Raw genomic sequence first — 12,983 nt, forward strand, 5'->3', positions numbered from 1 at the left:
TTTATATTGTAATATATATATTCTGCTTCTGACAACTTACAAATAAAACATAAATACAACTTCACATTGTAAATATGTACAATATACTATGTATAATGATAATGATTAATACTGTAAATTATCTAAATTTTAATTTAGATATTCTTACTCTGATCTCAAGGAATAGTAATTTAACATTTCTTTTATACCATGCGATATTATAATTTAAGTGCATCTGCCAATTTTTATCTAAAAATTCTTTATAAAACACTGACATATCATCCGCAGTAATTGACGTTTTTCCTTGTGCTTTTAGAGTTTCTTGAAATTGCTTACGTTCCTATAATACATTCAATAAATTAAAATTTTAAACATATTTCATAATGATGTTATGTAAGAATTATGTTACACCTCTATGAAGGTACTATTATGTTCCGTCCAAAAATTTTGATTCCAAATTTGCGTGTCTTCTCTGGCTTCTCTGAATTTCTTTTCTAGCAGGCTTTCATCCTCAGATTTTGCAAAAATGATCGGCCTTAAATTCGAAACCGGATCAGGCGGTCCGATTAAATCAGCTTGTACAGGAGCTTTTAGGTTAGAAGATACCTTCTAATTAAAATGAAAATAATGAATGTTCACTAAATCGACAATAATTGGAATGACATACTGAATGAAGAACTTACAGCACTAAACAATCGGGTTGCATAGTTCCACTGTTTTATTTGAACGTAATTATACATTCGAATCATTTCAGAGGTTCACACATGTTTTACGAGGTTATGTTCCTTTCGGTCATGTGTTTCGTTTACACTTAATACATCATTCTACGATGAGATAAACTTGTCCTATATTTGTATGATCACACTGCATAGAATAATAAAAAAACACGAACATAATTCTTACTCAATAAACAACTTTTTATTTATATAATAACATAAGGTCTTTTATAAGTATAATCTAATAAATCTAATTTCATTATTTTATTTACTACATAAGTAAGATTCAATTATATCTTTATAATAGATTTGAGTATAAATCAATATGTACTTCGATTTTATATTTCAAAACACTGGCGCTATATTTGCAAAAAGATCTGTTTTAGCATGATTTATTTGATGAAATAAATTATAAAAAAAGAAAAAAATTAAAAAATTTGTTGGAAGTCTATTGATGTAAGACATTTTGTGCTAAACCCTCTAAAAACAAATTATCTTTCTTAAATTACAAAAAATTCAATGTTTTAGTAAAAACATTCCTTCTATATGCATAAATCATTGTTTCAGGAAACATATCCACAGATACATTGATTAGTACATTGATAAGTTGTATTAATTATCATACATGCATAGACATATTTTCTGAAACAGTGATGTTCATCAATCTTTCGTGACTCATATTTCTTAAAAATGACATTCAATGCTTAATTTAATGACTTTAAATATGCTGCATTGAATAAATCAAGCTCGTTTGTTAAATAATTAGCCTTATTTCGTAAAACTTTAGCACTACTAGTTGCTTCCTCTAGTATTCGTATTGTACTTGCAATATTTTTTAGTTCGGTATCCATTTCGGATGTTGTTTCATCTACCAAATGGCACAGACGTGCAAAGGTGCTAGATAGCTCTCTGCAATTATATATAAATAATATTAAAATTAATTTTGCGATAAAGTAAAAGTAGTAATAATTCAATAAAATAAAATAAAACTCACTGTTGTACTTGATGACTGCAATTCGCAGACGTGAGATCCACTATTAGTTTCAACTTTTTTGTAGCATGAGATACGTACTGACGTTTAAACTCACGTTCTTTTGCTTTATTAGTCCATGTTAATCGTTCATAGAGATATAGAGCACCATAAATAGCACCGGTTACCGCTATAAGTCTCCAACCAATTGTTTTTAACATCTTAAGCAAACAATTTCAGTAAAATAGATTTCATCCCTCAATAAAATAGATGTTTTTATTGTGTAATATACTTACAAATCCAGCAACTATAAGTCCTCCCATAGTTCCTTGAGATGTTATAGATGCTATTGCGATTCTAGTAGCCAATGACAAATCGTCTGATCTTGGTTGATGGTTTGGAGTACTTGACATAAATTTTATAGAATCAACGCTTTCTGCAGGAGACATAATTGCTGGTGGTATCTACGATTATACAGATTAAATAGCAATTTTATTATTACAAAAGTATTTTATACTATCGAATAAATTATCTTACCTCCTGTGGATAATTAGCAATGGTTAACTTCCTTCCCTGTCTTCCCGCAAATCTATTAATTATGGCTGTAATTCCCCAAGAAAATCGAAATTCTAAATCTTCGTGAAAATCTGCGCATAGATTGTCACAATTTAATCTGTACAAAATTTCGAATGGTTCTCGTCTTGGTAAAATGTTTAGAGACATTTGTCTCTTATTCTCTGGCAATAAATTTGCCATTCGTTCTGTCATTTCTCTCTGGGAGTTTTCAATATTCAATGCCAACGCGGTGCTGAGTCTTGCTCTTAAGTTGGAACCTATATATAATTATAAAGTTACAAATTTTATAAAATAAAGATATGGTGAATAAATTAAAAAAACAATAATACCTAAGCCATTTTCTACGTGTGTATGAAGTTCCCGTTTATATACATTTAGAACTAGTGGGTCGGTATGGAACGGAACACTGAATTCATCAATAAGTACAGCTAATCTACGAATTTCTTCGCTCAGAGCTTTAGACACTCTTTGTTCTACATCCTCCACCATATGATGAATTTTGTCCTTCATTTCTTGAGTCAGCAACATTAATTGTTGTTCCGTGTAATTTAATTTATCATGGACATCTTTCTTAATACACAATTGTTCATTTTTCATTCTTTGTGTCCTATCTAGTATTTCATCTAGAGTTTGTCGTATTTCCCTGAAGAAAGTATATTTGATTTTATGCACTGAAAAATAAATATTTAGATAGAGTAAAACAGATAATAAATTATTTACGTAGCAATATGTTTTCCACGTTGAGAATGCTGTTCAAATTTCGTTTTCACAGCAGACTTTGAAATACATTCTTCAAATTTTCGTTCAAAATCTTGAAATTCGAAATATCGATTTTGAAATCCTTCTGCTAATGCACCATCTACAAAAAGTTTCAAAAATATTAAAAATAAATAATTAATACAAACCATAAATAAAGAAACCATGTGTCTTACTATGAGCAGGTTGACCACGTTGTTCTTGCATACGAGCTTGAAGAGTTTCTTTTGCTGAAACAAAGAAAACTCGCTCTTCAGCATCTTTGGGTGTATAAACTTTTAATTCTCTTGACAAGAAATCGACAGCCCGCTCTTGATGTTGTGCCCTTACCTACACAAATGTAAATTGTAAATAAACATAAGTTACATTATAAACATAAGTTACATTATAAATTGTAAAATAATGTAAAAAGCAAGAAGCACATAGTCAAGTTTCTATCACATACTATAAGCATTGAATTGATGCAACTTATTGCATTGTTAAAAGAAGATTCTATTTAATTTAATTTTAACAAGTAATTTTCCATGCTACAAAATTTGTGCACATTGTGTCTCTTGCATAGTGCACCGACTTTACTTATAATTAAAGTTATATATATCTTTCTCAAAAAAAAAAAAAAAAAAAAAAACATTTTACAATCAAGAAATATGAGTTCCACTATACTTAAAATTTACCAAATAGAATAACTTACCTCCTTCTGCTCTTTGACCAGCTAAAGGATAAATGGGGTATTACGTGAATTATTTAAGTAAAGCTGCCACTGCATACAGCTACTTATTAAAAAAATTTGTGCTTCACACATATACTTTTGAATACACTAATATTAAGTTGTTTATGTGCAAATGAATTTCGAAATAATATGTAGTACCAGCTTTAATAAAAAAAAAATTCAGAATCTTATATAATAAACTTAATTCATTTTGAATGAAGTATATTTAAAAATACTTTTTTAGTGACTTTATAATGCTATATTATTAAACTTATATTTACATAATATCTGTTTCTATAAATTTATATAACACATACCTGTTCGAAAAATTCTGGTTCTGAAGCAGATGCATCCCATCTATTGTTTAAAATGAAGATATTTGGTTTAGATAATTTTGTAGATACTTTGTGAAAAAAGTTCTTTTCCTGTAATTAGACTGTTATAAGTACATACAACTAGAAGTAAAATGGTGTAAAATTCAACAAAAGTGGATACATACTGTCACCATTAAAGTAGATTCAGCATTAGCCACGAGCACAAAAACATCTGCATCCAAACAATGTTTGTCAATCCACTCATCAAGATTTGGTGTCACATCCACTCCAGGACTGTCGACAAATACTACATCATCTCTTAATAGCAAACATTTTTCTTTCGGCCAAAATATTCTCACTAAATGACTTTCACATAACTTTTCTTTGCAGAGAGCATGACCTAATTGACCAACTGATTGAACAGGTTGTTTCTCAGTGGTTCCTTCTGTAATCAAGTAAGCTTCACCATTATCTGAACCTTCAACTTGTAAGAAGCAATTTGTAGTATGTCCTATGCCACTTGGTAAAATTTTATCACGTAACATTGCGTTAATAACTGTACTCTTTCCATTGCTAGTTCTGTAATATTTTGTAAGATATATAATTCAGATATGGCTAATACCTTTTAGCAATAATTCTAACAATATACCTTCCAAAAAATGCAACTTTCATGTGATCCCTTTTAAGTACATCTCTAATTGCACGAACCTTATCAACATAACTATGAATTTTTTGTGCTTCTTCTGCAGTGACAATATTACGTTCAGCTTGCAATGCTACAAAAATAATTTTAGTAAAAATGGTTTAATATCATAATTTGATCTTCCTAAGATCATATTTTCATATTCAAAATCTTGTATATTTCAAATGAATTACTTACATTTCATAAATCCTACAGTATCCTGCACATAGTCTTCTATTTCCAAAAATATATCATTGATCTTTTTCTTGGCTTTAACAAAAATCTGAAGGGGAGAATTATCAGTTCGTATATCTGTCGATCTCAAGTGGCTGTCTCCTCCAATCATGGACATTGTGCGATTGATGTAGGCAGCCATAGTTTGTAATTTACTTTATTGTGTAAGTAATATGTTTGGCAAAGTAAGAAAAAATACAGTGCAATATTTTAGGCAGAACGATGATGCAGTGCACAGCATGCAGGATCAACTGAAATCATAAAAAAAGCAATAATTAAATACCTTCTAAGAACAATTTCTATCTACATGATTAAATATACATTTTATGAACAATTGCATAGAATCATAGGGCACTTACTAAATATATATAACAAAACACATATAATAAGCAACATTTATTTAAATATGAACATTAAACAAAAAAAAAAAATAAAAGAAAGATAACATTATAATATAGCACAAAGAAGTTTTAGTATATTAAGTACAATACAATGTGACATATCAAAATACTATACACATTTTGGTACTGAATTTTTATATGCTTCTAATGAGATAAAAGTTTACATTTAAAAGTCCCAAACACTTGTGTGCAATGTATACACATATGATTAACTATATGAAATGTATCATACATAATAAGCATTATAAAACACTGTAATATACAAGGCAATAAAACCTTTTTGTCTTTAGTCATTGAAGTGTCCTTTGTTGTAATATGAATGAGATGTAAGTTTGAATGTCTCCGTTAAATCAATGCCTCCAAATCTTCTAGAACAATTTACCATCATCTGATAACATTTTTATATTAAATTTAGTATTAATACAGAATATAATTTATATATTCCGCAAAATATTCAAAGGAATAATTTTAATCGATCTTTTTTATAAGTCATAAATAAATTACACAACGAAGTGTTTTGATTCTCATATTGAATGAATTACTTAAGTCGTTACTTATATCAATTGTGATATTTATAAATTCTGACGATTTGAAGTATACGTTTCATACAAAATGATTGCAACAGATCTTTCTACGTCTTTATATTTCACTTTTAAAATAAAAGCACGCATTACGAAGCGCGTTAATGCAATAATAAATATCACTTATTTATTATTCAAACATCTCTATTAAAGGAAAATAAAAACTAGTTAATGAAAAAGTTGAAAATACACTTTTTGATCATTCGTCGAAATCTAACCTATAATAAAATTTCATTTAGTCCAAGAAAATTGTCATCTTACCGTTAATAGTTAGGACTTTCCTGATATCATATTTCTAGTTGAATATGTTTTTAATCGTGAGCAAAACAATGAAAAACATTTCGTGATTGCAAAGTATCTAACAAATTAGAGATTAGATCGAAGTACATTAAAATAAATTCACATGTGAACTGATTGGTAGTGGTAACAAACACGTGACATTCTGTACAAAATGAAGGCTTATTTTTAAATATCATCTCATTCTCCTTATAACTGCTATGTATTTGTCAGTAACATTAAATGATTCATACATATATAAGTTTATTACAATTTAAAAATTGTACATTCTTTTAAAAATTTAATTTTTATTAGAATCATTGAAGTCGGAAATTGTTTCAGTAATCTTAAATAAACCGTCACGCGAACTATTAATGTCGAATTTATTTGCGATAAAATTGTAAGAAATAATAATAAATGTATTTATAAGAATACATTACATATTTAAATTTGGTTTTTGGTAAAGACGATTTTTTCTTTTCATGCTATAATTACAACGTGTTTGATAGATTGTGCGCATCTCCTAATGACATGGCGGACATTATTCTATTTCGTCTTGCGTGCACGAAACACATATCCATATAGAAGCCAGTAATTAATCGAATAGTAAGTGATCAAAATTAAATTTGATATTACAAAGTACTATCTTTTGATGCGATAACATGACCAGCGGATTCGTACATTCCATCAAAGTTCCAAGACTTTATAAATCTGCTGCTAAGATTGTTCAGGAGGTTCGTGAGAAAGGTGGTAGTCTTAAATCATTGATTTACGGACAAAAACATCCTGTAAGTTAATATCTAATAAACATATTAAAAGAAAAGCAAAATGAAATAATTAAATTATAGAAAAATTTACCGAATATATAACTATTTTGAATTCATCGAATAACTGATCACTTTTCTCATTTCGGAGTATCATAGTCACATGGTTTTCGAAAGAGTAGATATTTATTTATGTTATTCTCAAATAATAATGTTACCTTTTTGTTTAATAATACAGAATGTGTCCGCGATATATTCTTTATGCCTCAATACATTGCAAAGAGAAGAGCAGTTAGATCATCTTATAAAGAAAACTAATATATTAGTGAATGAACCTCGTTTGCAACCGTGGTTAGCAAAAATCCTGATAACAGAATTACTTTGGGGGAAGAAGGCCTTGAAAACTGAATGTAAACCTGCTCAAACTATACTTGCGTATGAACAAAAATTTCGAGAAGAATTAAGCAATATTAGTGACATTGATGCGGTTCAGAAACCTCATAAAACAGGTAAAATATATTGTATTTACTTATCAATGAATGCATATTATGTTTACAGAAATGGGCCATTCGTGTGCAGGAAAATTAATAACCACATCTGATCTCAAATCTAAGATATATTAAGTCAATTTCTTTGTAAGAGAATTATATATCCAGATTGATGGTTCTAATCATCCGTAACAACCGTATACTTACTAGCCGGCATCCTAGAATTAAAAGACTTTTCTCTTATATGGATAAAAATCAACAAAAAGTAAATCAAAAAGAAAGTTCGTTTGATCAGAACAAAGATCAAGGACCAGTTATGACTTTTGTAGCTATATTGGCGAAATTGTTCTTATACAGCATTGCTATGTTTACTCTACCATTTGCTGCATTTTTTGGAGTACAGCATATTATGAAGGTTGAATTTCACATAGATAGATTCATAACAAATTGCATTTCTGTGTTTGCTGCAGTAATTACAGTAAATTTAATAATAGCTTGTTATGTTTATCAGGCACTTCATGAGCCTGATAATGCTAGTGAAATCAAAGCAACTGCAGATCAACCTTCTAAAGATAGTTTAAATGAAAAAATTGATTAGATATTAAAACAAATGTATTTATTCTGCATATATATATAAATATATATATTTTAATATATATTAATAACATATTAATATTAATAACGTATATAATATATTTGATATTTGTAGTAACTATATATAGTAAGTGTGATTTATATATTTCTATATTTTTTATTACTATTGTACATATATAATAATGCCAGTAGCAAATATAGTAATTTACTATGTATTTAACAATAAATAGTTTCGTAAGAAAGCACGAGTTTTACTTTACATCCATTATAAAATCAGTTTCCTTCATGCAATTGCTAAAAAAGAATCATTTTTTTCAGTAAAAAAAGCAAGATATGTTCGTATCAACACTTTATTAGTGTCACTAGAAAAAGGGATATCTTATTTTCAAGAGGAAGGATGGTCTTTCATGCCGAAATGTCCGAGTTATGTAGAGCATTTAAATGTCATAAAAAATTTAAAAAAGCCAAATTTTATTCAGGATTTTCATATTTCGGAATTACTTATTTTTCCACCTGACACAACTTTTCACGATCACCCTGGTTATCAAAATGGAGAAATTCTTTTACAAGACAAGGTAATTTTTATCAAAAATGATAGACGATTAATATTTTAACCATTTTTCTTATATCTTCAGGCTAGCTGTCTTCCATCACAACTGTTAAATCCAGCACCAGGGTCTACAGTACTTGATCTATGTGCAGCTCCTGGAATGAAATCATCTCACTTAGCTGCAATAATGGGAAATAAAGGGTGAGACCTATTATGCTATTTTGTACTGAGTATTCTGTAATTCTATTATATATGATGTTTCTAGAAAAATTTACGCAGTGGAAATTGATGAACGAAGATACAAAACATTATGTGAACAAATTAGAATAACAAATGCCACTTCTGTAGAGACTGTCAATAAAGATGCATTAATTTTGAACCCAAATGAGTATCCCAATGTGGAATACATTCTAGTTGACCCAACATGCTCTGGTTCAGGTAGAGTATATATAAATAAATATATATAAATAAAAATGTTTATCGTAATTTAAAAGAAATTCTTTTATCATAGGTATGTTGGATAGACAGATAGTGCATGGCAATGAAAAATGTGACCCACAGCGCCTCAAACAATTACAAGCATTCCAAGTTTTCATTTTGCGACACGCTTTATTAAATTTCCCGAATGTGAAGAGGATTGTTTATAGCACTTGCTCTATTTATCCAGAAGAAAATGAGCAAGTAATAGACGAAATTCTTGAAAATGTACAAGACGCATACAAGCTTTCTCCCGTGAAGGATTTGTTAAATCAAAACTGGCTAAACTTTAGTTCAAAGAAATATAATTGTTCAGATAAATGTCTTTATGCCAATTCTGTCATAGATTTGTGCAATGGTTTCTTTGTGGCTGTATTTGAACGAAACTTTGATGTGCCACTACCAGAATACAAACGAAAAGGAAACGTTGCATTAAATAACAGAGAAGTAGAAGAAGTAGAAGAAGTAGAAGTGTTACACCTTGAGAAAGCAAATACGACACGGAAGAGGAAAAAGCGCGGGAAAAGGAAAAGCGCGAATCAAGGACCTTCCAAAGACGAAGAAAAGAGTGACAGCATAAGTATTCTAAACGCTTCTTCTGATTCGGCTAAAATCGTCCAAGAAATAAATATTGATAATGGTAATGATTTGTCTCAGAATGATGGCGATGAGACCTGTCAAAATGACGACGATGAGCATTCTGAGAATGATAACGAAGTTGTTATTAAAAAGAAGAAAAGGAAGATTGAACGAAAGATTATGAAGTTGCCTCGTAAAGGTCTCCGATTATCACTTCATAAAGAAGTCACATTACAGAAAAAGAAAAGGAAAACCCTTTAAAAATATAACTTATTATCCTTGGACGTTTTTTTATTGTTCTTACGTAAAATATATTGAGATTTTTTATATTGGATTTGCAAAAACAATAAATACATACTGTTGAATTAAAGAAAGGAACAGGAATAAAATACGAATAAAATACAGGAATAAAATAAGGATACGTTCTTTTCCTTTCTTCTTTATTTTGCTTTTTGTCTGTGTGATACCTCTTTAGTTATTTTTACCGTTATTTCGGATAAAATCAACGTCTTTTTATCGTGGTAGTGTCGTGCAATTTACGACCACGGCACGAAATCAAAAACACGCATCACGTAACCGATACTACAATGTTATGTCCTTCAGACCGAATACGTTAAATTCTACAATAATTTATACATATTGTTTAGAAAAAGATAAAAAAGAAGTAGGTAAGGTAATTAATTTAAACGAAACCATAAAATTACATATCAAATATTATTACTTTTATTTCTCTTTAATTTCATTTAATTCCTTGTTGGCAGGTAAGGGCTTTTTGTGAAAAAGAACAGTAGGTTAAAAAATTAGTTAATAAATTACCATGTATTCGTACTTAATTCAATATTTTTCGTTTCATGATCCAAGAACACGAGAAATGGTTCGTTTCAAATATAAAATTCGTTCAAATATCATCCTAAATCTCAACCTCGAGGATACCGTTAAAACGATCCTGATAATCCTTATGATGTACATGATGTTTCCTCAATGAGCGATGAAAAATACGCCTTAGCCACGTACCAACCTTATCTTGCCATTCCCGGAAACAAATGCATTCCATGTGAACGCTCCTGTGCCTCGTTGCGTTGACCTACAAGGTCTTTGAATACCCTTGGATAAAGATCTTTTGATAAATCGACCTCTTATGAATCGTGGTAATATTCAATCATAATATGATAATGATAATTATGTATGTATAATATAGCCACGTGATTGCATCATTAATTATATGCATGATAGCTGCTTAATACAAAATTTTCATAATTGTTTTTGAGATGCGAATTTCATCCTGTGATATTTTTCTCAATGAGTATAAATATTGTCAAGTTTATTTAAATTTAATATTGTAACAGTAGATAAAGATTATAACGTGATTGCAGTAGTTTATCAGTATCTATCGAACCTAGAAATTCATGAATCGTAGTAGTGCAAAGAGGGACATGAGCAACGCTAGTTAATGTATCACAACAAGCGTATATCTTAAAGGCAAGGAAGACAGGCAATGGCAGCAGTATAAGTGGAGGCCACTCAACTGTAGAGTGAAAGCTTCGAGTAGATGCCACAATGCAAATACATTATAACTGTACTGTAATGATTATTTTACTTCAAGATATGTGTTACGCTTATAAACCTGCAAATTGCCATTTATTAGCTGTACTTTTCACAGAATTAACAATGTAGCTTTCCAGAATGAATATCATGAATGAAAAAAGATAATTCATAGAAAAGATATTAAAATATATGCTATTGAATGCAGAAACTATATCTCTCATATTGTTTTTCTTGATAAAAATGATAACATTTAAAGCAATTATTGTTTCTTATACTCTTTTGTGCTTCTTTAATAATGCGCGCTAATTAAGTTCAGTTTTTCAGGCACGCACCTTCGTGACATTTATGGAACAATGTTGGATATCATTTGAGCTTCTTATCTTTATCGCAAATACGATACTTTACCACCGTTCTGAAACTGTATAAAGAAAGAAAAAAAAAGAGAACGATTGTAGCTTTCGGCCAATGGCTCTTCCAGTTTTATTGTAAAGTCGATAGTATGAAGGGAGACACGGCTCTGTCTGTTGTTTTTGCTCGACTGCCCGGAAAAGTTTCGGGTATCGCTTGAAATCATCGAGGCACATTTTTTTTTTTATTCTTCTGGACTAAAAAAGTTTTCCCTTTTTCTAATGGCTTGCCCCTTAATCGGATATCGGTACTTCCGTGACACGAAACCCGTTGACCTGCTTAGTCCCTATGGATTTCCGGTAGCTTTCAAGCGTGCAATCAGCAATCATTTCAGTAAAACAAAACTGCTTTTGTTTGATATTTATTTTATAGCATTCAACTCTTATAACAAATAGCGGATCTAAGTGAAACAAATATTAAATAATTAGATACAAAATTAAATAAAATGTTACACTTGTTACTTTCTAACTTCACCCTCTTGAAAGTGTGAAATAATATTAGAATTATGATATATTGCAATAATATTAAAAATACAAAATAAAAAAGATTCTAGACTAAAAAGTGTTCTAGTTTCGGAATCAACGACGACTTTCCTCCCCTTTTTTCAGTCGAGTACATTTCCGGACGGAAACAAACTTAACAAATTTCAAATAGTCTAGTAGAGAGAAAGTTGAGATTCAGTGTTCACCGAATCCCGCTGATTCACGCTTACTGTGATATACGAGCCGCTCGGCCGCTCGATTACTTAAGTGGTTGAAGAACGAATCTGGTCAGCCGCCTTCCGTGGCGAACACGCAACTCCACCAAAGTATCGACTATTCGCCCCTCCGTGGACGGAATATTATAAAGATGACCACTGTAATGCAACAAATCAACTTTACGATGTGAAATCATGAAATAAATACAATTAAAAATTATATCTCGAGAAATATTTTCTGATATTAAACGGATATTATAGGATCACAATAATAAATTCTCAGATATTTTACAGATCTCAAAATGTTTGACAAATATTCTAGTTGGAAATTTTTATACAAAGAGGAGCGTCGGTCGAATGTGTAGTATTAACGTTATCGCTTGTTTTGTTTGACCTTCGCGGCGGCCGCCTTTTGTATCTTGTATTTGTATATATCATGCATTCTGCAATTCTTAAGCTTTATGCGGCTAATCATCCTAGTCGCCGTCCGATAAGTCTAGTATTCCTGGCTTGAAGAAATGCAAGCCATCTAGGGATTGTTAAAAAAGATATTGAGCACGGGAACAAACTGAAACATGTTGAACAACATCGAGTCGTTTCAACTTAAGTCTTTCGAAACTTCAATTATCAGCATTATCAAATGTTGTCCTAGTTTCTTTCATCTGGTAATCCTATGTCCTAGAATGA

General features: G+C 30.2%; 3 protein-coding genes across 7 annotated transcripts; 1 reads left to right on the top strand and 2 right to left on the bottom strand.

Annotated features, from left to right (window-relative positions):
• Positions 1–7: 7 nt before the first annotated feature.
• Coa8 (Cytochrome c oxidase assembly factor 8) lies at positions 8–794 on the bottom strand. Of its 2 annotated transcripts, none has more exons than XM_069110221.1 (3): positions 663–794; positions 391–585; positions 8–319 (listed from the first exon to the last, which is right to left on the bottom strand). In XM_069110221.1, exons 1-3 carry the CDS (start codon positions 726–728, stop codon positions 119–121), a joined length of 462 nt encoding a protein of 153 aa, XP_068966322.1. In that variant the 5' UTR covers positions 729–794; the 3' UTR covers positions 8–118. The 2 variants fall into 2 exon arrangements, with proteins under 2 accessions (XP_068966322.1, XP_068966320.1); XM_069110219.1 differs by having other exon boundaries at positions 26–319; positions 391–588; positions 663–793.
• Positions 680–6,323, bottom strand: Marf (Mitochondrial assembly regulatory factor). 4 transcript variants are annotated; one of them, XM_069110210.1, is made up of 14 exons: positions 6,180–6,321; positions 5,614–5,702; positions 4,901–5,187; positions 4,670–4,796; positions 4,206–4,599; positions 4,024–4,131; positions 3,689–3,709; positions 3,174–3,327; positions 2,962–3,100; positions 2,571–2,884; positions 2,203–2,498; positions 1,962–2,129; positions 1,690–1,886; positions 680–1,604 (listed from the first exon to the last, which is right to left on the bottom strand). In XM_069110210.1, exons 3-14 carry the CDS (start codon positions 5,076–5,078, stop codon positions 1,400–1,402), a joined length of 2,301 nt encoding a protein of 766 aa, XP_068966311.1. In that variant the 5' UTR covers positions 5,079–5,187; positions 5,614–5,702; positions 6,180–6,321; the 3' UTR covers positions 680–1,399. The 4 variants fall into 4 exon arrangements, with proteins under 4 accessions (XP_068966311.1, XP_068966310.1, XP_068966313.1 ...); XM_069110209.1 differs by having other exon boundaries at positions 5,614–5,705; positions 6,180–6,320; XM_069110212.1 differs by lacking the exon at positions 5,614–5,702 and having other exon boundaries at positions 6,180–6,323.
• Positions 6,324–6,417: 94 nt separating this feature from the next.
• Nsun5 (Nop2/Sun-like domain containing protein 5) lies at positions 6,418–10,354 on the top strand. Its single transcript, XM_069110218.1, has 7 exons — positions 6,418–6,594; positions 6,704–6,982; positions 7,197–7,467; positions 8,359–8,615; positions 8,676–8,791; positions 8,856–9,028; positions 9,102–10,354. Exons 2-7 carry the CDS (start codon positions 6,857–6,859, stop codon positions 9,905–9,907), a joined length of 1,749 nt encoding a protein of 582 aa, XP_068966319.1. The 5' UTR covers positions 6,418–6,594; positions 6,704–6,856; the 3' UTR covers positions 9,908–10,354.
• Positions 10,355–12,983: the final 2,629 nt, after the last annotated feature.

This window comes from Bombus flavifrons, chromosome 3 (genome assembly GCF_040668555.2).
Source record: "Bombus flavifrons isolate JBK064 chromosome 3, iyBomFlav1_principal, whole genome shotgun sequence".
In the NCBI taxonomy this organism is placed as follows: Eukaryota; Metazoa; Arthropoda; class Insecta; order Hymenoptera; family Apidae; genus Bombus; species Bombus flavifrons.

Bases quoted from the DNA above. Each gene is read 5' to 3' on its own strand.
- Coa8 (XM_069110219.1), bottom strand. From the start codon at position 728: ATGATTCGAATGTATAATTACGTTCAAATAAAACAGTGGAACTATGCA. The intron at 589-662 runs GTAAGTTCTTCA...CATTTTAATTAG, and splicing joins CAACCCGATTGTTTAGTGCT to AAGGTATCTTCTAACCTAAA. The intron at 320-390 runs GTGTAACATAAT...AATGTATTATAG, and splicing joins ATAATAGTACCTTCATAGAG to GAACGTAAGCAATTTCAAGA.
- Marf (XM_069110212.1), bottom strand. From the start codon at position 5,078: ATGGCTGCCTACATCAATCGCACAATGTCCATGATTGGAGGAGACAGC. The intron at 3,710-4,023 runs GTATGTGTTATA...TTTATCCTTTAG, and splicing joins AACCAGAATTTTTCGAACAG to CTGGTCAAAGAGCAGAAGGA. The intron at 1,605-1,689 runs GTGAGTTTTATT...ATATAATTGCAG, and splicing joins TGCAGTCATCAAGTACAACA to AGAGCTATCTAGCACCTTTG.
- Nsun5 (XM_069110218.1), top strand. From the start codon at position 6,857: ATGACCAGCGGATTCGTACATTCCATCAAAGTTCCAAGACTTTATAAA. The intron at 6,983-7,196 runs GTAAGTTAATAT...TTAATAATACAG, and splicing joins TTTACGGACAAAAACATCCT to AATGTGTCCGCGATATATTC. The intron at 8,792-8,855 runs GTGAGACCTATT...TGATGTTTCTAG, and splicing joins GCAATAATGGGAAATAAAGG to AAAAATTTACGCAGTGGAAA.